Source organism: Sturnira hondurensis, unplaced genomic scaffold (genome assembly GCF_014824575.4).
Source record: "Sturnira hondurensis isolate 20B ecotype Veracruz unplaced genomic scaffold, ASM1482457v3 Scaffold0001872, whole genome shotgun sequence".
Taxonomy (NCBI): domain Eukaryota; kingdom Metazoa; phylum Chordata; class Mammalia; order Chiroptera; family Phyllostomidae; genus Sturnira; species Sturnira hondurensis.
The window spans coordinates 21168469-21192725 of NW_028074503.1; the positions used below are offsets into that span (position 1 = coordinate 21168469).

General features: G+C 46.5%; 1 protein-coding gene across 1 annotated transcript; it reads left to right on the plus strand.

The window, feature by feature from the left end:
- Positions 1-299: 299 nt before the first annotated feature.
- SLC14A1 (solute carrier family 14 member 1 (Kidd blood group)) lies at positions 300-23622 on the plus strand. The gene is given in 13 exon segments (XM_037033665.1): positions 300-417; positions 1041-1104; positions 3500-3614; positions 3617-3667; positions 6845-6861; positions 6863-6999; positions 8714-8903; positions 13878-14006; positions 16179-16371; positions 18690-18837; positions 19029-19163; positions 20132-20181; positions 22026-23622. Coding segments are annotated over 11 exon segments (1320 nt in total). The 5' UTR covers positions 300-417; positions 1041-1104; positions 3500-3518; the 3' UTR covers positions 22200-23622.
- The last annotated feature ends 635 nt before the right edge of the window (positions 23623-24257 follow it).

Consider the following 24257-nt stretch of genomic DNA (forward strand, 5'->3'; position numbering starts at 1 on the left):
TTAAAGTGACACTCTCTCGATCCGTTTCAGTTACAAACCTTCCAAAAAATATTTCAGGATGAGGGGAGGAGTTACAGGAAACAGCATGGAGAAGAAAAAGATGAATGTGAGTAGGATTATATCAGGGCAAAGACCTCCAAGCGCCAGGGAAAGGATGGCAAAGATGTTGGCACCAGACCAAGAACAGAGAGAGACATCGGGTGCAAGACAGAGGACCTGTTTCTCAGCAATACTTTGGCACTGGTGCCCAAAGTGGGAGGAGATACTTAGTGCACGGTATGCGGAGTGGGGTGCTCAGTATAAAAGTCTTAGGTGCCTCCCTGCCAGCACTGCCTCCTCCAAGCACCCTCCCAGTTAGCAGAGCACAGTCAGGCTTTATCAGCCAGGGCCTTCTGCCACCGGGAAGCCAGCTGGAGTGTGAGTACCCTCCTCGTTTCTAGTCACTTCTAACTGTTGGCTGCTCAGGCTGCTTTAGTTTTTGCTCTTTCTCCCTTTTCTTTGTTTCAGTGGAGCAATGTTTCCAATGGTCGGAACTGAGTAGAAAGCCAAGTCAGAGTTCTGGTAGACTAGGAAACAATTTCCCAAAGCCATGAGGGCTTCCTTTTGGAAGCCTGAAAGCGATGTCTGTGTTTATGACCTCTGAGTTCCATGTGGAAGAGGGTTCTCAGCGGGGTGTCTCCCAGATGTGCTAAGTGACTGCGTACATCAACGCTATATGGGAGTTTCAGGTTGTGTTTTTGAAACACTTAAGAAAAGCTGGAGACATATCACTGTGACTCCAAAAACAGTGGGGGACTGGCGATGGCCCTTTCCCGTCTGGTTTCGTGGGTCTTCCTGCATGCGCTATCATGCTGGAGGGAGCGCACTCACCCATCGGGGACTCACCACGAAACCCTGAATTTGGCAGGTTCTTTGCAGCTGTACTTTTTAATGTGGAATTCAGACCTCAGGACTTCTAGGAGTGCTGTGTCTCCAAGAGATAAGTCTTTTAATCAGGGGACAGGAGTCCCTTACAGTATTTTCTTTGTTTGTGTTTACAGCCCTAAAGAAAACCGAGTAACTCCCAACATTTAATATCAAAAACTACCTAAAATAAAGATTATTGTAAGTACCAAATAAATGTCCAAGTTGAAAGTCTGTTTAATGTGATTGAGTGTTTAAATTCTTTTTTCTATATCCATATCCAAAATTTTGACTATTTTTTAAGTGATACTAGTATGCCTGACTTTACTGTACTTTGCTTTATCATGCTTCATGTAAATGGTGGGGTCGTCTCTTTTTTCACAAATGGAAGGTAAGACCCTCTACTAGAAAATAGACTGTGACTCACCAAAGGCTCAGATCGTGATTACCAATGTTTTAGCAATAAATTATTTTTAATTAAGGTATGTAGGTTGTGTTTTTAGGCACAAGACTATTGCGCACTTAACAGACTACAGTGCGGTATAAACATAACTTTTATGTGCACTGGGAAAGCAAAAACATTTGTGTGGCTTCCTTTATTGAGGCACTTTATTGCAGTGGCTTGGAACGGACCCTGCAATGTCTCCAAGCTCCACCTGTACTTGAGACATGGAAACTTGAAGACTTTCAGGTCCCTCCAGTTGGACAAATTTCTAATATATGCTGACAGAGGAGTGAGTTTTAGTGCGTATGATAAAATAGGAAATGTGGGTTGGATGGAAATGTTGCTACTGCCTTGTATTAGAATGATGAGCACTGTTTTGTTTTACTGGTGATCAGGGCGTTCTGACTCTTGCTAGCAAGCAGCTCCCAGAATATTCTCAGGGTGTTAGGTTCAGCACACAATCAGGCCTTGCTGTGGATGTGTCAGCATTACAGGAGAACGGGGCTTGCTGTGAGGCCTGGGGAGGTGTTCGTTCGCCAGAACAGTCACTAAGTCCGGCAGGGGCACTGGGTGAACCTGGGGGTGGCCGCACCCCTTGTTGCTGTTCAGCCCCCAGCTCAGGGTCGTCCCAAGGCAGCCATGGAGACAGCTGCGTCTCCTACTTCTCTGCACCGTAGTGCCCGCTGCAGGCTGCACTCAGAAACTCCTCCCTCCCTGTCTGTTGGCTTGAACAGAACCTCAGTTGGCACGAATGTGCCGCAGACCTGAAGACACAGGGCCGTGGAGGCTTACCTGCTCCACAGGGCTGACTCTGCTGAGGAAGCCTGGATGGTCCCCACTAGGAACCTCCGTGTTCTCTTCTATAGAATGAAGGTTTCAGCTCTCACTCTCTAAAATCGCACCTCACTCTCAAGTTTTCCTGTTTCTTGACTCCAAGAAAAGGTTGCTTTGCGTTCAAAGGACGTGATTCCCCGAGATGTGTGTGATTTTGGTGGTGGTGAGAGGCAGGAACGTGCAGGGCTAAATACTCACACTGACCAGGGGTGGCAGTTTCTGCTTATCTCTTTCTCTCCTTCTTTCTTTCCTTCTTTCTTTTTTAACCACGTGTGAGCGTCTTACCATTGGGCTTCTTAATGTTGCTCCTTCTCAAACAAAAATATGCATAATGTAACCCAGAGACACATCAGTTCTATACTTAACTAATCAGATAGTTTAACCACAGGTGGACAACATAGGCACACAATTTTTTTCTAAGACAGGACAGTGGTATTTGCCACAATTGTAGATTGTTCTGAATCACTCTAGTAGAGTGTAAGTTCTCAGGTTTAAAACTGAGCCAGTAGAAGAAAGTAAAAGTTAAATAAAAGGGGGAGAAAAAAAAGAAATACCACACATCCCACTTTTAATGTTTTCTGGAACTACTGGAGAAAAAAAATGATATCCTTGGATGCAACAAGTTTTTTTTTGAAAGAAAACATAAAAAGCTGCCACAGTTGTTGAATTCAACCAAGAATTGTTTGTCATTAACAAGATGATGACTAGCATTTAACTGTTGTTATTCAGATACAAGGGAGGAAAAATGCCAGTTGGCATTCTCTCCGATGGGAGCTTTGCTGTGCGTGAAGTATAGCTAGTTCCTTATTGCAGAAAATAGAGTCCACATTCCACCTTGTTACTTTGTAAAGAACAAGACTGAGGACGTTGTTGCTTTGGCCTTGGTCCCAATGGAGGCCTAACAGTTCTCCCCAAAGCATTTCAGAGCCGAAGCCCATTCCTCCCGCTGGAACAGGCTTCCGATCTGCCCACCTCCCGCTAGTGGAAAACCGCAGCACAGGATCTGTGCGCTGATCTCTCTCGACGCAGAACGGTTTGCTACCATTTTGGTTTTGTTGTGTGTTCTAAACAACGTAAACTGAACGTTCAGTGTCTGTAGTCAGCTCGTTGTCTCTTTGCTGCTGGAGCTCTTGGCTGATGGAGAAGTTTGCCCTCTCCCATAGAGGCCCCGGCCTGGGGCCACATCCCCTCTCCCATGCACTCAGGAACCCACCCATGCCTTCCCACCTCCCTCCACCTTACAGTTCACCTGCTCCTCAGAGCCAGGGTGCATGTCCTGCTGATTCATGTATTTTTTGCCCTTTGTCACGTATGGAGAGTGTGGAGAGAAAGGAGGATGAATGGACAGGCTTTGACTGGCGGCGCCGATGACGCCCATCCCGTTCCTCTTTGGAGGGTCCCTTTTGGAACTAAAGCTGGTGAGGCAACGCTTGAGGAGGCTTCCCCTTGATAAAGCTGGCCCTGGCTCCCGAGCGACCAGAACAGGTATGCGTCCTTCCTGCAGCCTCTGTCTCTGGGAACCTCAGCACCTGCGCTCCGGTGTCTTTCCTGAACAGAGCCTGGGAAGCGGGTCCTCCTGCACTGCTGAGCCACGGCTGGGGCGGACTGGCTGCACGTGGGGCTTGGTCCAGCCACTCACACGGTGCTTCTCATGGTTCAGATGCTGGGCGGTGGAGCTGCGGCGTTTTGATGCTTGTAGAAAAGCTAGGGAAAAGTAGTCTGCGTTTTTTTTGTTTGTGTTTGTGTTTTGTTTTGTTTTTCACCCTTATCCTGCTCCTGTTTTATTAGGGTTTCTTCTTTTATTTTCTTGTCCTACATTTTTAGTTGAAATTTAATGGCCTTCTTAGTCAGATATGAGAAGTTTGCTTATCAGTAGGTGGTCCCTGCTCTATTTATTCCCTTCTATTGTCGCATCCTACAGATGTGTGGATTCTTAAAGTGCCCGAAAGAAATGCACCAGGTCTAGTGTGATAAAATTTTAGGATGAACTACAGCCTTTAAGTTACTATTTCTCATAACTAGCACAAATGCTGGAGTCCTGGAGCAAGCAGTCAGGGTTTGCAGGGCATCCAGACGCTCTTGGTAGTTCAGAATAAATGGCTTCCAAGGGCTCAGAATCAGCAGCCACTGCCCACCCTGCACAGGAAGAGACCCCTGTGTCTAGGACAGGGAAGCACCCCTCCCCCCCCATGCCCATCCCAACACGTGGCTCCTTCCTGAAAGGAGGCATAAGCTGTGGATTCAGACAAAAACTCCATCTTTATTTAACTTTGGTGGCTCCGCAGGGCACTCAGACTGTTCAGGTTCCCAGTCACGTCCGACCAGTCATGGTGTCAACTTCCCTGTCTGTATCTTGAAAATCTCTGAGGCCATGGTGAGTTTAAACCCTCTAAAATAAATATGGGCTGGAAATTTTGAAAGCATGAATGTGTTCACCCTGGAATAACCCGTATGTGCCTAGTTGTTCCTGTGCCTGATGGGAAATGCCCCTTCAGTGTTTTCCCTCCCTGCTGCCTCCCTGGATCCTGGTCTGCTCACGCAGAGAAACTCCAGGCTGCTGTAGCGGAGCTGCTGGTGGCTGCCTCTGAGAAGCTGGCATGGCTGTTAAAGACCAGTCACAGTAGCTGGGGAAGGGGCTGCCCAACCAATATCTTCACTAATGCCATTTAAAGAGGGAAATATCTGCCCTGGCTGGTGTAGCTCAGTGGATTGAGTGCAGGCCTGTGAACCTAAGGATTATGGTTCAACTCCCAGTCAGGGCACATGCCTGGGTTGTAGGCCAGTTCCCAACAGAGGACGTATGAGAGGCAACCATACATGGATATTTCTCTCCCTCTCTCCTTCCCTTCCCCTCTAAAGATAAACAAATAACATCTTTTTTAAAGAGAGGGAAATATCTGAAAATAACTGATAGCCATCACTTAGATCATAAAATTTTAAAAAAACAGCTTTTCATAATTGCTTAGTAATTCGGTTTAGCAGGTTTAACTCTGGGGGCAGTGACCTCTGTAGAGACTTAGTTTTGGATCCTGACCTCCAGAAGTTTTCAATTTAAGAGTTTCTTAGCACAAAGGCTCACTGGAAATCTCACAAATGCATGAACCTAACACCGTTCCGGCAAGCCAACATGAGCCGGATCCAGAGTGTGTTCCATAAATACCTTCTACATTGTGTAATGATTAATGGTTCACCATTGTTTGAAAGCAGATCGTTAATTGGGCAGTGGACTAATACAATTAAAGTGCAATTGTTGCTTAGTAAAAAAAGAAAAGAAAAAAACAGGTACCTACATTGATTTCCATACCAGACCTAAAAAAAGACAAAGCCAGAGTCAGGCTGGAAAGGGAAAAAGAAGGCATCATGTTTCTGTCTGTTAGTAGCTATTGGTTGGCTCTGGTAAACAGTGATGGGGCCAGAGAAAGCCATGGGAACGAACCCCTCACTCACAGCCTGGCCACAGGTAGAGGGGGAGCGGGTTTATCCCCACGGGCTTTGTTATTTCCACAGTCATGTCTTATGTGCCTGTGGCTTCAACATTCCAGTTATGCCTTTTGGGGGCTGATGGTGTTGGTGTCCACCTACTTCACACTTCCTGGTTAGGCTCTGGACTTTTCTCTTGCACGCTCAAGGTGGTTTTGCCATTGTCTTCTCCCTTTGCCTACCTCTGGGATTACATCACTGGTGCTCTTCTGTGTCCACCGTCGACACCGTGAAACAGTCGTGTCGGGGCTTCCCTGTGACACACTAACCGTGAGAAGAATCTCGTAGTGAACACAAGTCATGGTGATGTTGTTAGTATTTTCCTGAAGCACGTTTAGTATAATTAAGGCCCTGTACATCCTTATATTACACAATTCTTAGATTTCGACTCTTGGATTTTCATCTGCGTGGTCCACTTCCACCTTATTCATTTTCTGTACTTTTGTATAATGTTATTCTTGCCTGTTTTAAAATATTGAAACAACTAATTCCAAAAATAATGATTTTCTGAGGCAGTTACCTGATGTGAGAACATGCTCAAATACTCTTTGAATTTGGAAATGTGTGTGAAGGGCTTTCTTAAGCATTGTCAACACACACAAACAGTTTTTAAGTTTTTCTTCCCTTCAAGCTTGTAAAAATGAAAGCTTTTTTTCATAAAATTAAATTTTAATTTTAAAAGGCTATTAGTCTCAGACAGTTCCTCATTGGTCTGCATTAGTCAGCGCCACATTGTAATCTAATGACTGGCTCCTTTGATTGACAGCGAGAAGCTAAACATGTGATAGCAGCTCTTTCTATGTATTATGTGACTCATTCTGCTGAAAGTAACTGTTTCTCAGCCTTTTCCACTAGGCTGAGTGAGATCTTTGAGTGGAGATATAGGTGCTCAATGAATGTTTGTTGGATTAGAAACTGCACCTTATGAAAATAAAAACCAGAACCTTGTCCCGGCGACATCAAAGACAGTAATGACAAAAGTAGGTTGGAACTGGGGTTTGGGCAATAATGTCCATGATGCTATTTCAAGAGGAAAATGGTGCTTTATTTGTATCATGGGGTGTCATGCTCCAGATGAGGTGCCTTTAAACTCATCCTCTGTGGCTACTGTGACCAGGCCCAATCTGGACAGTCTGGAATACTCTGCCTCAGGGTGTGTATGAGCTCTCTTCTTTCCTCAAGGGACCAGGGGAAGAGACCCATGGAGGAGAGCCCTGCTATGGTTAAAGTGGACCGCGGTGAACACCAGATTTCACCATGTCGAGGGAGAAGGTGCTTTCCCAAGGCACTTGGCTATGTCACCGGTGACATGAAAGAATTTGCCAACTGGCTTAAAGGTATTTATGCTTCTCTGTCTTGGATAAATATGAGAAGTGGCTTTGGGAGAAATTGACTGATGCTTCTGTAACCGAGCAAACAAGGACCCATTCACAGGATGCCTTGGTCCATGACCCAACAATCAGTGTTGACAGAAACAAGTTTTGATTTAACAGATCCAGCTGAGAACACTTAGGCTCAGAGCCCTGTTCTTCCCCAAGACCTAGCACTTGCCTTGCTTCCCAAAAGGACAAAAGCCAAGGCCGAGCCCAGTAGTTCCCCATATCCTTATCTGTGCTTCGGCCGGCTGTACAAGCAGTCTGAACGCAGCTCTCTCCTTCAGGATCTGGGGTACGTTGTCATCAGCCTCCATGTTGTAGTCCAGGAACACATGTGCTGTGTTGTACTGGATTAGGTGGAGTCCAGGAAAGGCACACGTCCCAAGAGTCCAGATAGAGTCCAGATCTGTGGGGCAGGGAGTCAGTATCTCGTAAGACAGGGTCCTTGACAGCCTCTGAGTCAGCTAGAGTGGGCCAATCAGAGCAGCAGCATGCTGCTCTCTCCCCTAGGACCCCAGGCCACATGGCTGGGTCCTGACTACAAACTGCCCAGCTGCTACATCATGGCTCTTTCACCTCTACACTCACTCTGCCCACGTGGCTCCTACCTCACCACCCTCAGCCTGGCTGAATCTCTCACATGGCTGCCCTCTTCACCGCAGACCAGCCCAGTTGCTGCCTACTCTCTCAGCCTGCCTGGCAGGCCAGCCTCTTCTCTCTTCCCACCCCCAGTTTAAATCCTGACTCAGAGCTTCCTGCATGACCTCAGTGACATAGGGAACCCCCTCCCTAGCTATGTCACAAGCCAGGATACATTCTGAAGGTCACTACACGCCTTTTGCCCCAGGGCGGTAACACACCTGTTAGCGAGGCATCAGCTTGCCATTGTTATGAAAAGTATCTTAACTGCTGGAGAACTTGCTCTGTACCAGGGTTCTTTTCCTTTGCACCCCCTTTTGGTTTTTCTACTCATATTTTGTTATATTCACCTATTTTCTATTTCTTTCCATGTTTTAATTTTTATCTCCAAAATGACAAGCCTCTTCAAACATATTTTTTAATGGAGATCGTGGTCAGGGCCAGGGTCCTGCTCACATCAGAGGAAGGCAACTGGCTCCCCTTTATAGTTTCAGTACTTAACGTCGGAAATCTTACTATTGGTCATTTATTCCTTTGGCTTCAAAGTGTGCATCTATAAGCAAGATAAGTAAGTGCATTTGATGCTTCTGAGGCTGAGGTGCTAGTAGGGGCAGTGTGGGTTGAGCCTAAAGAAACTGGATGCACCTGGCTGGTGTAGCTCAGTGGACTGAGCGCAGGCCTACCAACCAAAGCATTGCCGGTTTGATTCCCAGTCAGGGCACATGCCTGGGTTGCAGGCCAGGTCCCCAGAATGGAGTGCAACCACACATTGATGTTTCTCTCCCTCTCCTTCTTCTTCCCTTCTCCTCTCTCTAAAAATAAATAAATATAATATTTTAATTAAAAAAAGAAAAAGAAACTGGATGCTTTTAGGGATCTGGGTTTCACTAAAGGGGAAAGTGTTCAAAGAATATCAGAAATAGACTTTGCCTTCATCAGAGGGAACTTTGATGATTCTGCTCAAGAGGGCTCTAACCTTGGGAAGAGGACACCCAGCTGCCTTCTTAGCCCTCCCTGCCCATCTCCTCTTTTCCAGACAAACCCCTGGTGCTCCAGGTCTTCGACTGGGTTCTTCGGGGCCTGTCCCAAGTGGTGTTCGTCAGCAACCCCATCAGTGGCATCCTGATCCTGGTCGGACTCCTGGTCCAGAACCCCTGGTGGGCTCTCACTGGCTTTGTAGGAACAGTGGTCTCCACCCTGACAGCACTGGTGCTCAGTCAGGACAGGTAGGTGCACCCGTCCAAGCTGCTTTTCTCGCTTCTGAGGACACAGGAGCCAACCAGTGACTTTGGGAGGCCCCACACTTCCAAAGAGAAGCAACTTTTATTCCACAGAACTCCTTCTATTTGCTTTTACTGAAAAGTCAGGGTATCATTTATTCACAGTACCTGAATAAGTAGCCAGTCTGAACAATGCCAAATTCTCATAACTGTACGTGGTAACCAGAACTAGGCTACAAGTAGATCCCAGGGAGAGATTCTAAAGGGATCTTCTTTAATAATTGATCAATTATTTATCATCAGCATTTGGGGGGGGGCAAAAATGCATGAGTTCATGAAAAGTCTTGTTGGCTTAATAATCCCCTTTATACCTTGCTTCCATGATTTGTTCAGGAAATCCATTCTGCTCAGCTTTTAGAGAGAGAAGTAACCACAAATTCCAAGTTAGCAAGCTCTGACTTAAATATTGTTAGGGTATTTTCTAAACTCTGTGCTAGGTTAGAGATAGCGTCTGCCTTCTAAATAGATCTGTCAAGTGGCCAAAATGTTCTATGGTATTTTAAAAAGTAATAAGTATAAGGAAATTGTCCAATTTGAAAATGTATTAATATGTGGTACCCCTTCTTTGATGAGCAGTCTTAGTCTCATTTCACAGTAAAACTACTGAATTAAATGTGACTGAAATGTTAACGGAAGTGGTAAGCTGACTGGCACCCGGTGCATAGAACACTCCTGACTAACCAGTTCCTTCAGGAAGGCTGCCGGTCTTCCAGGTGTTCAAGGTCAATGCATAATCCCCAGTGGGTTGTCAGCCCACATCTAAGCTCTTGCAACTCTTACTGGGAATTGTCTGAGATGCTTGGGGAGAGCTAGCAAATGCTCCATTTCTGCACCAGGTGGAAGGAGGCTGACTTGTCCTCTGTAGAGGCCGACTGGCATCTCAGGTTAAGCCATGTTCCAGTGTGTTCCAAGAAATTGTTTTTCCACATGGGAGGTGTTGTTCAGGACTGGGCCACGTCAAATATTCCTTCGTTGCTTGGTTCCAGTGAAAGCTGACCCATTTTTTTTTTTTTTGAGTCAGGTGTATTTTAGAAGATCAGCCATAGTCACACATGCTAGTTCATAAAACTCTCTTCTTTTCCTTGGTCCTAGAAGGAACTCATTAAGATAGCAACCCTCTGTTTTAAGTGAAAGCACATCTTGTTGTTGCTTTTAACCATGCGCACCACGCCTTGTAGACATTGCCATTAAATTTGTTGACCAAACTCAAACATTACTTCGGAAAACCAGTTGTTGAGAGTGTGTCTTTGCATAATGCTCTCCATTGTCATCAGGTTCAGTCTGAATTTCTGAAGGGCATTATCTCTTCCCGAGTTCAACTGATACAGTTGCATCACCTCCCACATGGCCTGCAGGGTTATTCAAGGCAGACAAAGGGCTTTTGAACAAGGAGTCCTTCCTCTAATGCTGTCACTGAGAGTGACACTATTTTGCTAGTCCCTCCTGCTCCACTTGAAAATAAGCTGAGAAGGCGCCGGCATGCCATCCTCTGCCACTGGCTGCATCGCCTGTCTGTCAGGCCCTATGTTTGTCCTTACCCACTCCCTTCCCAATCACACCTGCGGCCCCATTCAACGGTGAATGCTGGGCACTTTGTGGTGCCAGAGGTTGCCAGCAGCTTCTATTTCCCAATTATGACATGGGAATCATTTTGACCAGGAGTAGAAACTACCCATAAGACAGCTTTTAGAAGTGAGGTTAGCAAGCACCCATCAGTAGCTAAGTGGGTAAAAAAAGCCGTGGTGCATTCACACCAAAGAAGGCTGCTTGGCAGTGGAAGAGAAGGAAACCTTCCCTTTTGCAGAGGCGTGAGTGGACCTGGGGAGCTGGCCGGGTGGGTCAGTCAGAGGGGGACAGGTGCCATGTGATTTCACTTATATATGGAGTGTAATGAAGAGAATAAACTAACAAACAAAATAGAAAGATTCTTAGCTGTCAAAGGGGAGGGGAGATGGGGCTAGGTGAAAAAGGTGAAGGGATTAAGAAAGAAAGAAAAAAAACACCCTCGCAGCCAGACAACAGTATGGTCGTTACCAAAGGGAGGTGAGGGTGGGGATAGGCAGGAGAGGGTGAAGTGGGGATAAATGGTGATGGAAAGAGACGTGACTTGGGCTGGTAAACATACAATATACAGATGACGTATTATAGACTTGTACACCTGAAATCTATATAATTTTATTAACCGATGTCACCTAATAAATTCAACTTAAGTATACTTAAGTTGTCACCTATTATACTTAAGTATAATATTCTCAGAATCCAACTATGGGGCCAGACCAGACTCTCAACATAAGAAACATCCAGACCTGTAAGAATTTTTATGAGGTTTTGTGTGTGTGTGAGCCAAACTGACAATTGCTGGGAAGCCAAATCTCAAGGGATTGAGAAAATCTTCAGAAAATGGCAGTTTTACCACTTTTTTTTTTTACTCATCAGAATCAAAGGGGAAGACGTGAGGGGGAACATGAAATCCTTTGGTAATGGATCAGGAAGGCGAGAGAAAGCAAAGTGGGTAAACCTCTGGGACTGGATAAAAAGTAAGGTGAATAGACACACACTTCTACTAGGTGGGTGTAGGCTAGTTACCAGTTAACGACGTGATAATGACAACAATGAGGGGACTTGCGGTCTCTGCTCGGTGCGGTGTTTGTGCCCCGAGAGCTCTGGAAAAGGGAAGTTACCTGACGTTCCGAGGGCATGTTGTCCTAGAAGCAAAAAGACAGTAGGCTCAGATAAGGTAAAGATCGGCCTTTGTCCGGGATGGTACCGGCCCAGGACATGCCTACACATTGTGACTTCCTTTTAATTAGAAAGTTTTAATTTCACATCATCCCATGTGGTTACTTTAGGTCTGTATTTGTAAGGCCGACATGCAGGCCTCCCCTGACCTCAGCAGGTTTAGCATGTGGCCCCTTTTTCATCTACAGGACAATAACACAACAGGCAACCACTGGGCCGAATAATATCACAACAGGCACCTCCCTGGCTGAGTTATATTGCAACAGGCAGCTACCACTGCAACAGACAGCTACCCAGTTGGGCAATACCACAATAGGCAGCTACTACCACCAGAGACAACATCCTAGCTGGGTAATACCACAACAGTCAGCTACTACTGGGTACTTGAACAAGAGGCAGCTGCTATTGCAAGAGGCAGCTACCCAGCCAGGCACTGTCACAAGAAACAGCAACTGCCAGGAGAGGCAGCCATTACCACAACAAGCAACCAGTATCGCAAGAGGCAACTACTATCACAAGAGGCAGGAACTGTCGCGGCAGACAGACACTATGGTGACAGGAGGCCACTATGACAAGAGGAAGATGCTATCTCGAGAAGCAACCATTATCACAAGACACAGCCACTGTCATGACAGGCAGCCAGTATCACAAGAGGAAGACACTGTCAGGAGAGGTGGCCAGTGCTGCAAGAGTCAGCCAGTATCACAAGAGGCATTCACTGTTCCAAGAGGTAATAGTCATTATTGCAAGAGGCAGCCAACATCACAACAGGCAGCCAGAATCATGACAGGCCGCCACTTCTGTGAGAGGCAAGTAGTACCATAAGAGGAAGATGCTGTCATAAGAGGCAACCAGTGTTGCAAGAGTCAGCCATTATGGCAAGAGGCAGTCACTATCACAAGAGGTGGCCACTATCACAAGGGGTGGCCACTATCGCAACAGGCAGCCAGAATCATGAGAGGCAGCCGCTATCTCAAACGGCAGCTACTGTCATGAGAGGTTGACTCTATCACGACAGGAGGGCACTATCACGACAGGCAGCTACTGTCGCAAGAAGTGATCTCCATCACGCCAGGCAGTTACTATATTGAAAGGCAGTTACTACCACAAGAGGCATTCACTGTTGTGAGGGGCAACCCCTATCGGGAGAGGAAGATGCTATCACAATGCGCAGCCACTCTCACGAGACAAAGACACCATCACAACGGGCACCTAATATCTCAAGAATTAGCTTCTATCTCAACAGAAAGACATCAAAACAGGCAGCTGCTATTGAGAGAGGCAGCCACCACTGCCAGAGGCAGCCACTATGGTAAGAGGGAGACATTATCACGAGAGGCAGCCACTCTCTCAAGGGACAGCTGCCCAGCCAGGAGCAATCATGAGAAGCAGCTGCTAGCACCAGAGGCAGCTACAAGGGTGGGACTGTGTCACAACAGACATCCACACGACCTTTCCCATAATAGGTAATGATAGTAAGGGGGAAAATACAATATGGTTCCCAATGGGGGTGGGGGGCAGGAAGTGAGGTTAAATGCTGAGAAGCAAAAAGGAACTCAAGAGAGAATAAGGTGCTAAATATGCACCCAGTTAAATGGAGTACTTTGCCAAGTAAAAGAACGTAATTGTTTTTCTTTGCAATAACTTGGAAATGTCTATTTAGAGACAACAAAATGGAAGCACAGGAAGATGAAACATATGCTCAGTTGGAAGGTTAATGCTTATAAGATCAAAGACACTATGAAAGTGAATTTATATTTCAAGAATCTTACATCTCTCACCAAGAACATCAAACTTCAGGAACAGCTTCATCCAAAAGCTTTATTCAAGTCAGAGGCTCTTAATGATTTAAAAGAAATGATAACGTCCGGAAGGAAAGGCTGAAAGGAAACGACCGGTTGCCTTGCCGGTTTCTCTTTCTCCCCTGGATCCTGGAGAGGCCTCTGTCTTCAGCCATGACGCCTCTGCAGAGGGTCGCTCTGTGGGCACATTTGCATTTTTTCTGCGTCTATTTTATTTTTCCATGTTTTTGTTAGTATTTGGCTTCTATAGACTTTGAAATAAATTTCTAATATCTCATTTTCTAATGTGAATATGATCTGGGATTTACAAGTGTCATTAACATGCAAATCCAGCCAACGTCCACCCAGGAAATGCCCACGCTGTGTCTGTTGCCCGCAGGTCAGCCATTGCAGCAGGGATGCATGGCTATAATGCCGCCCTCGTGGGAATACTCATGGCCGTCTTTTCAGACAAGGGAGACTATTTCTGGTGGCTGTTACTCCCTGTATGTGCTTTGTCCATGACTTGGTAAGTTGTACCTGGTCTTCAAAATGCTTTTTTAAAAAACGTGTGGTCGGGGGCAGGAGGGATGGGCAGTTCCTTCTTAATGGGTACAGGGTTTCAGTTTTGCAAGATGAACAATGCTCTCAGAAGGGGTGGGGGCGATGGTTGTACAGCAGCGGGAATGTGCTTAGTGCTGCTGAAATGCAGACCCTGAAATGGTTAACTGGCGAATTTCAGGTTTTGTATAGAATACAACTTGAGAAATAATGTTTTTATTTTCATTTTTTCAAACTATAAGAGACGTGTTTACTTAGAAAGTCACAGAGGTGGAAGACATGAGTGGTAGAGGAAGGGGCTCAGAAACAAGTTATAGAGGCAAAAGAAGGGTCTTTGGACCCTAGGAGAGGGGAAGGCGACAATAATGTGCCTGGAGGAGGGGAAGGGGAACAGCATGAGCGCGGGCCTGGGAGGGAGAGTGAGACATTTTTTAAAATTTAGATTCAGTTTATGTCTATTGGAAAAAGGAAACATCAGAGTACACCAATGTGCCTGACCCTTCATACCACCTCCCCAAGATTCTGATGTAATTGGTCTTGGTTGGGGTTCTTGCCTGGGTCTTGAGAGGTTTTGTTTGTTTTGTTTTAAATACTCATCCAAGGACATTTTTCATTACTTTCTTAGAAAGAGGGGAAGGGGGAGAGAAACATCAATGTGAGAGAGAATTAGTTGGTTGCTTCTCATAGGCTCCCCACCCAAGGGTTGAACTTGCAACTTAGGTATGTGCCCTGACCAGGAATCAAACCTGCAAACTTTTGGCCTACAGGACAGTGCTCCAGCCAACTGAGCCACACTGGCCAGGCCTGGGCGTTGGGGGTTTTAAAGATCCCTAGAGTGTCCTAAAGTACAACCAAAGTTAACCTTTCACTGTGTCAGTGGTCCTCAAACCTGCACCGTATCAGAATCACCCACAGGGCTGGTTGAAACAGACTGCTGCCTCCCTCCCCAGAGTTTCTGATTCCGTTCATCTTGGATGGAGCCTGAGAATCTGCATTTCTAACAAGAGCCTGGACACTGCTGATACAGCCACTCCAGGGATCCTACTTTAAGAACCTCTGTGCCTCTGTGAACTCCCCTTAAAAAAAATCCTTACTGAGGAGTGATGTCAGCATCATGGCAGACTGAGAAAATATTTCTTTACTGAATTCAATTGTTTTTAACTTGAATTCTTCAAACTAGTTTCTATGTTGATAATATTTAACATCCTTTTTCAGAAACAAACATTTCCTTCTTACTGTACTGTATTTAGAATATAAAGCACTAATATCCACACAAATGAGAAGTAAAGCCCACCATGAACAGTATTTGCGGCCACCCGCTCTGGCTGCAACTGCAGGTACCTGGGTAGAACCTGCCAGCAGAGCCAACCTGCTTCAGGAGGTAACTTCCGGCCTGTTCAGAAGAACAGGTTCAAGGGCAGGAGTCATTGCCTGGGAATGCTTACCACACCACCTCCTGCAACCCATGAATCTGGAGTTCTGACTTTAAAGTGATGGCCCTTTGATTAAGTCAACAAGCAAGTGGGCAAAAGGGTCCCAGAGACTGGCAAATCCAACCCTCCAGTGTACAGGCAGGGGAGCCAAGGAGCAGGGCCTTGCCCAAGGTCACACAGCCCATCAGCTGCTCAAGGACTTAAAACACTGCCCCCTGAGTTTGGGACCTTCTTCATCCAGCCCACATCACCTGCAATTATCCCTTAGATCATTGTTTATCTTTTTCAAAAAGACATATACTAAAGTCTCGTGCAGATGATAGACAAGTTCAAGATTGCAGTTACCTCTGGTGGGGAGGGGGTGGCTTTAACTGTGCAGGTATTTTATTTCGTGTGCCTTAAATACTAGAAAAATATTTTTGAGACCCAGATTTATAGCTCCCTGTGAGCAACACCAAGTATAAGTTTTCAAAAGCCAAATAAACTGAGCTGATTTTTTGACTTTATGTAAGAATTAGTCTATGATAGGATTTATCCCTAGTGTGTTTGAGTTTTGTTTGTTTGTTTGTTTCTGTGAAAACGTGTCCGACACAGCACCGTAGGGACACATTTTACAACGAAACAAAGGCCTTCTGTTAGCACAGAGATTCGGTTTGCCAACACAGCTGTCACACGCATATTTTTCCGTTCTGTTCTGTTGTTTTTAGTCCACTTTTCTCAAGTGGGTTGAACTCCGTGTTCACCAAATGGGAAATGCCAGTCTTCACCCTGCCCTTCAACATGGTGATAACCCTGTACCTTTCAGCCACGGGACATTACAATCCGTTCTTCCCAACCACCTTGATCACACCTGAAAACTCAGTTCCCAATGTCACCTGGTCTGAACTCAGTGCCCTGCAGGTAAGATACACTATTTCTTCACACTCCCCCCACCTCCGAAGACATCCGGTGCCCTCCTGGTTGGTCGTTCCTGGGCATCAGCACCTTCTAGAGGCTCACCGCCAGGGGGGCCTTGCTGTCCTCTTCATACCAGCTAACGCATTTGTTCTGCTCCAAAGGGCTGGGCTCTAAGGGATTTTTCTAAAGTGACTATTTGGTCGAAGCTAACTTTTCCCGTCTGTACCTCAGATCTGTAGCGCTAGTTCCAGAGTAGAGCTCCATTGGAAACCAGGCGCTCTGTGCAAACTTGGCCCTTGTTTGGGCAGACGTGATGGGGGCCAGCCACTGCTGGGGAGGGACCTCCAGCCTGGGGCTAAGTCCTCCCTAACCTGCCTCCTCCCATCAAAAGAACTGGCTGCTTAGTGTTATATCCACCACAGAACCTCTCTGTTCTGCTTTTCTTATGGTCAGTCTCACAGAATATGCACAATAATTCAGGGTCCTCAAGCTTTGGTAGGAATCAGAGTCATTGTTTCTTAAATACCAATATAAGCACCATCGTAGAGTCCCTTAATCATACTCTCTGGAGATGGGGCCTAGAAACCTGTATTAACAAGCTCCCCAAATACTCGTAACATGGGCCAGTCTGAGAACCACTGTCATAGGCCGTGTATACTACGTATCTCTTTCCAGATGCGCGCCATTTACAGAGAACATCATTTTTAAATACCCAGTTAATCCAAATCAAGTTCCAGCTCTTCCTAGTGGTGTTTATTTAATAAGTCTCCCTAAAGTTTCCTGATTATTAAAAACAAGAGAGCACTTGAAATCAGAAGAAAACCAATGAAACCTTAGCTTTTCTCATGTGCAAAAGACTAGCTTTTCCACTACCAGGTTATGAAACAGCTTTTACTGTCCTCTGTGCTGAGCAATCAAAATATGTGAGAGGCTCAAGTCGTCTTTTCTTTAGCTTCTTGCCCAGAAAATGAATGGGAGCTTTTAGGAATAACTCAGAAGGAAAATCAAAAATTTATTATCATTCCTCATGAAAAATGACATTATAAAATGGTATTCATTGATCAATCTCAAACTGCATTGTTCAATATGGTAGCTATTAGCCCCATATGACTCTTTTAATTTAAATGTAAAATTAAATAAAATTCAAATTTACAATTTTGTTCCTTGGCCTCACTAGCCACATTTCAGGTGCTCAATAGCCACATGTGTTAAACAATAAAGATGTAGAATATCCCAAGGTCATGGACAGTTCTGTTGGACGGTGCTGATCTAGGGAAGTGGGGGTCTTGTCCTTCCCCTTCCTCTGAACTTCCACCTCGGCCAACAGCCCACCTCCCTGGCTACCTGAGGGATCGTTCTGCGGATATACCTGTGTCACGTTCTCTCATCTAGAAGAAACAGGAAATGATCTTGCGTAGACATGAAAATCCAAGGTGGGCTAGAAGAATTTAGGGTCCATCTGAGGGTAGAATCAAACTCCAAGTATATGATTCTGAGCACTGAGCAAGGACCAAACCAGCATTTGGAAGCCAGCATTACATCCAGCCTAATGCATGAACATAGAGGACACTTCCTCGTGCCAAAACTGAGAGTCCCAGCTTCAAAGTCACTGCCCCCTGAAGGTCCTTACAAAAGGCTCACATATGACCTCGGGAAGGTATCTTTTTTTTTTCAGTCCTCATGCAAGGATCAATATATCTATTGATTTTAGAAAGAGAAAGATGGAGAGAGAGAGACATCCATCAGTTGCCTCCCGTGCACACCCTGACCAGGGATCACATCCACAACCTAGGTATGTGCCCTGATCAGGAATCAAACCTGCAACCTTCTGATGTATGGGATGATGCTCCAAGCAAGTCCCCCAGCCAGGACAGAAGTCATCTTTCAGTAAATGGCCTTGGCCATAAGGGAACTAACATGACTAACTGTGCCTATCTTGGCCCTATCAAAAGTGTTGTTAGAATTATCACTTGTGCCCTGGCCAGGTAGCTCAGTTGGTTTGAGCATTGTCCCATCCACCAAAAGGCTGTGGGTCTATCTCTAGCTGTTACCAAGTTCAAGTGGCAGTGCAGACAGGGGAGCCAGGGACTGAGGAGGGAGTTTTGAGAAGGCAGGCTCTGTGTGCCCCAGGTGTACCCCTGGGTATAAGGCAGAAAAATGACAAAGATTTTTCTGTAAAGAGAGAACTTTTAAAATTAATAACACTGATCTCAAAAGATGAGACACGCTAAGTCTAAAATTATTTGGTATGTGTTTGTGGGTGTCCGATGGGTTTCTGTCCAGTTGTCTTAACGACTTTGTTTCCTAAATTATTTTTGCAGCTATTTAAATCCCTGCCTGTGGGTGTTGGCCAGATATTTGGTTGTGACAACCTGTGGACAGGGCTCATTTTCCTAGGCGCCATCCTGCTTTCCTCCCCGCTCATGTGCCTGCACGCTGCAGTGGGATCGCTGGTGGGGACAGCAGCAGGTAAGCGGGCACCGAGAGCACCTCCTGCGCCCCATGCATTGCTTCAGCCATCTCCTGTACTCTGGAGGTCCTCTGCCTCCAAGGGACCAATAGGAGTTGTCAGTTGCTTCCACCACCCCAGGTCCCTTCCAGAGAGCATCCTGCCCTTCCTCCATCTGCGCAAGTCTGACTCCTCCTGTCTTATCCGACAGCACTCAGTCTTTCGGCTCCATTTAAGGACATCTACTTTGGACTCTGGGGTTACAACAGCTCTCTGGCCTGCATTGCGATTGGAGGAATGTTCATGGCACTCACCTGGCAAACCCACCTCCTAGCTCTTGCCTGTGGTGAGTATCTCGTGCATCTGGGATCAAAATCCAGGACAAACAGCAGAAAAGACTGCATGAGAAACTAGGGCTGGGGTCCTGGTTTGGGACCCATGCTGTCTAAGTGTGTGACCAGGGCCAGTGACAGCCCCTGTCTGTGAGTATTCTTGTCGGCTCTGCCTAGCTCGGTGGTTATTGAGACAGGAGAGCCCCCGTTGAGTCCTACTACCCATTTTACAATGTGTGTATGTTGGAGGATAGAAATTTGTCCTGTGCTCTTCGCACTAATCATTTGACCCAAGAAACTAAATAGAAATAAGCTAAATATAGGGCAATGTCCCCTGGTGAATCAGGTAGAATTTTATGCCCAGGCCCTTTGAGGATCACATCAGTCCAGCCCTTCTCGGGCGTAAAGGTCTGTCAGAATGACCTGGAAGGTGTGTTAAAATGCCGACTTCTAGGCCCACTCTCAGACCCGAATTCACTGTTAGAGGTGGAGGAAGTAGTTAGCATTTCTTTTTTTTTTTTTCAAAGATTGTTTATTTTTAGAGAGAAGGGAAGGAAGAGAGAAAGAGTAAAACATCAATGTGTGGTTGCCCCTCACGTACTCAGGAATACTGACTTGCAACCCAGGCATGTGCCCAGATTGGGAATTGGGAATCAAATCGGGGACCCTTTAGTTCACAAGTGAGCAGGCACTCGATCCACTGAGCTACACCCTCGGGGCAGGAGTTTGCATTTCTAACCAGGAGTGTGGGGTGGGGTGTTGCTGTTTTATAGCCAGACTCAGCCAGAGGCCACCAACCACCTAAGTGGTAGAGTCTGGATTCGAACCCAAAGCTGCTGACTCTAAACTCACACTTGTTACCAGGGTACTGGGCCAGCTGTCAAAACGGGAATATTTACATTCCAGGTCATTTATACCGGAAGGCGGTCTTTTTGTGATGAAAGGAAACCACCAAGAATTGTTCTTTTTATTTTTTTTGTAGCCCTGTTCACTGCCTACCTCAGAGGCAGCATGTCGAACCTGATGAGCGTGGTGAGTTTGCTTTAACCGCACTTTGTCTTCAGCGGGGTCAGTCAGTTTTCAGTGACGAGGAAGCCCTCCTGAAGTCCGCACAGGTGGTGTCCCTGGCAGGATCCATGACCATGACAGCCACCACTTTCCCTTTTCTTGCTCCTGTCCTGTCCTCACTCACCTTCCAGCGTCACAGTACATTTTAGTCCAGATCACAATCACCAAGCTTGTTGAGAATATCAGATTGCTTGTTTGAAAGAAGTGAAACTTAGGTTGTATAACATATTATCAAATTTGCACTCTGAGTATCAGGAAGTTAACTTTACAGTATTTTTCACTTAAACACAAAGCTAGAACTATGTAGTAGTTGAGAAAGCAGGAAAGGGAGGGAAAAGATAATTGGCCAAAAACCATGTTTTTAAAGATTTTATTTATCTAATTTTAGAGAGAAGGTAAGGGAGGGACAAAGAGAGGGAGAGAAACATCAATGTGTGGTTGCCCCTCATGCACCCCCTACTGGGGGCCTGGCCCATAACCCAGGCATGTGCCCTGACTGGGAGTCAAACTGGCAACCCTTCGGTTCACAGGCTGGTGCTCAACCCACTGAGCCATACCAGCCAGGGACCATTTTTTTTTAATCAAGCCAATAGTTTACACACCCTTTGTCTTTTTAAAATCCCCCATCAGTCATCAATAGGACTTGTTTAGACCCATATCCTGGCTGAATTAATAGGCAAAATCATTGCCCATTAAGTATACCCTGCCACCCTTTCCCAGCACTCTCCAGCCCTTTGGCCTTTCTCCCCTCATCCTAGGAGGAACCTCGTATGACTTGTTCCAAGACCCCCCACCTCCCAGGGCCCTGGACTTTCTCTCTTCACCCACCACACAGGTGACACAGAGTCAGTTTCCGGTCCGTCCATGTGAATGTGGTCATGGCTGCCAGTGGGTCAAGACAGTGTCTGGTCCTCTCAGCAGCAGCGTAGAGTGTTTATCTGGGAGAGTTCTCTGGAGACACGGTATCTTTCTAGCGGAAAGTGGAAGCACCATTACAGGCACGACAGGCAATGTATTAGAGCATTGTGGGGCCCCTTGCGTCCCAACAAAGGGTCGCAGACATCAGTCCATGGACCAGAGTGGACAGGCTGCACAGCAGGGTGAGCTAGGGAGATTTTCAAAAACACAGATCGTTAGGCCCTGTTCCTTGGCAATTCTGATAGGTGCTTGGGCGCCTGTGTGTTTTAACCCCGTCCCCAGAGAATCAATTCTGATGTGCAGTCAGGCTCGGGCACCACCACACCCCTGGGGTCCTTGCAGAGGGCCAGACCTCATCAAGCACATGGTGCACACGCAGCACTGCGTGATCGCCTGCGCAGCACAGAAGATGTACCCTCAAGTTGCTTAGAGCCTGTTTGGGAGACAGAGCGAAAAGCAGTAAAGCAAGCGGAATCCAAGACCTAGTTTGAGTGAAAGTCGGGGTGGGGAGAGGTCACTGTGGGCTGAAGGAGTCCAAGAAGGTTTTGTGAGTGTGATGAGTGGTCGGGAGCCACTGGTGGTTTGCTAAGTGTCACCTCTGTGTGCCAAGCATCATCTTTGCACGTCTGGTGTGAGAAACCCAAATGTATGGGAGGAAAGGAAGATACACGAGATAGAACTATAACGGACCACCTTAAAGAATGGGTGACGACATCCCCACTGCTAAATGCTCTGAGATCTCGGACTCAGCCTCCCTGGGCAGAAGCAGAGTCCAGAGCAATGGCTCACCCCCTGGGGTGGGCTGAGGACAGAGGGGCAGGGGACGCTCTGGGGGGGTTCGCTTTCTGACAGGATCTCACAGAGCACGTGGCTTGTCTCTCTCTCCCCAGGTCGGAGTGCCTTGTTGCACCTGGCCCTTCTGCTTGGCCACACTGCTCTTCCTCTTGCTGCACACAGAAAACCCCAACATCTACAAGATTCCCCTCAGTAAAGTCACCTACCCTGAAGAAAACCGCATCGTCTACCTACAAGCCAAGAAAAGGATGGTCGAAAGCCCTCTGTGAGCGCAACCTTCCCCCAGCCATGGTCACTCGTCCTTTCTGACTAATGGCCCGGTTGGCCTCCAGGGCCCCAGCAAACCACTGTTTCCCACTAGTAACCACTTTCCCACTAACCTACCAGCAGTCTGTTCGTCCGCTCATTTTGTAGTTTTCTTTCAGATTTCAGGAACATCCCAAAACATGTGAGAGACACATCCATGTGCTCTTTTGGAATTTGAGACCCTTGTGGGGCGTAGGCACTAAGACTGGAATGTACTTATAAAGCCAGAATGCCCCAGCAGAAAGAGGAAGTGGGACGGGAGCTAATTATCCATATTTATTGATACGTGTGATGTTCAGTTGGCTAGATGATGTTAACAGTGTTAAAAATTAAGCTCTGTAAGCCAGCTAAAGCCATAAGTGAATGGAATTCATGGTCACAAAATCGAAGTGAACCCAGAATTCTCAGATAAGCAGCCTGGCTTGTGAAAATCAATGCGAGCTACACGTCCTGGCTGTGGGCACCGGGGCAGAGGTGCGGCTGGTGGCTGAGCCCACCCCCAGCTCCCCCAGGATGGCCTTGGCTTTGCCACCAAGTGGCACTTACAGCAGATAAGCTTGGGTGTTTTCAAGCTGACAGTGGCAGTAGGGAGAAAGGGCCTTTGTCAGTCAAAATTATTCTATATTGTTACTTTTCTTGGAGATTGCAAGGGCTTTTTAAGTAGAGTTTATTATCTTTTTCTTGTGAGAATGTCCCCTGCAGTATGTATCAGTCCAGTGTTTCAGAGCATATAAGTGAAATTGTGGAATCTTAAAGGTTTTTTCCTCTTTGGGTTTGCAGTGCTCAGTGCAAAATACACAGTTTGCTGAATCAATAAACATGAAAAGGAAAGTAAACTTACAAATAGTTTAGGGAGAAGGTCACTTCTTCCTTCTCTCAGGAAAACAAACGCACTTGGTTCCCATTTAAAAACCCTGTGACCAGAGCCTTCCGAAACCATGACTTGGCAGCCGTCACATATGTTCCTGTGGAAAAATTAAAATGTCAGTGTTTGAACTGAAGTCCCTCTGGTTAGGGAATTTGTGACATAAGACTTGGGGGAGGGGGTGAGAAACATGAGCACGACCAAGGATGACCAGGAGGAGAGAGCCTGGTGGCGGCTGAGTGAGCCGCAGGCCTCTGCCCTGTCTCCAAGCCCATCTTCAGGACGGAGCCCCGCCCAGGGTGCTAGTTACACACCTTCGCCCTGTGTGCTCACACAGACTTGTAAGTAAGAACAGTTTAAAGCCTTGTACATTGTCTAACTTAACTGGCATTGTTTTCCCAAGCTATTTTTTTTCACAAAGCATTAGCCTAAAATTGTTTTATGAGTTTTCTTAAAGAGCACTTGTAGTTTTCCCTGTTGTTTATATAACAAATTTCTACGTAAGAATACAAATAAATTATCCTCACAGCTTTTTGTGTATGTTTTGTTTAAAAGTCGTATGTGCCTTTTATAGCTGCTGTGTGTTCACAATCCATGTGTAAGTATATATTGCTTACATCTCAAGCTACTAGAACCCTGTTTCCTACTTGTACTTGGTAGTAGCATCAGAGTTGTACCTGCGCAAACCCGGCTCAGTTTCGTATTTACGGGTCCATCCCCTGGGGTGTCCTCTCAACTGCCCTGGCTCTGCACACTCAGGGATGAGAACGGGTCACTGAGGACAGGTACGGATGTTCAGGGCATGCCGCCGCCACTAGAGAGGAGTGTGATGAGAGCCAGCTGCCATGCATTCCCAGGCAGGCCTGGCCCCATCCGGGCAGACGCTGCACCGCGGCTCAGGGGCCGGCTCTCCAGCCTGAGCCGTGTGGCCTGTGTGTCTCTCTGCCACCTGAGCAGTTCCCCTCCTGCTTTCATCCACGGTTAGCACACTTCAAAGAAAGCGTGGGAAGAGTGGAAATGTATTCCAAGTTTCAAGAACAACCTAAACAAGCCCTGGCTGCTGTGGCTCAGTGGATGAGCACAGGCCTGCAAACCAAAGGATCATGGTTTGATTCCCAGTCAGGGCACATGTCTGGGTTGGAGGCCAGTTCCCAGT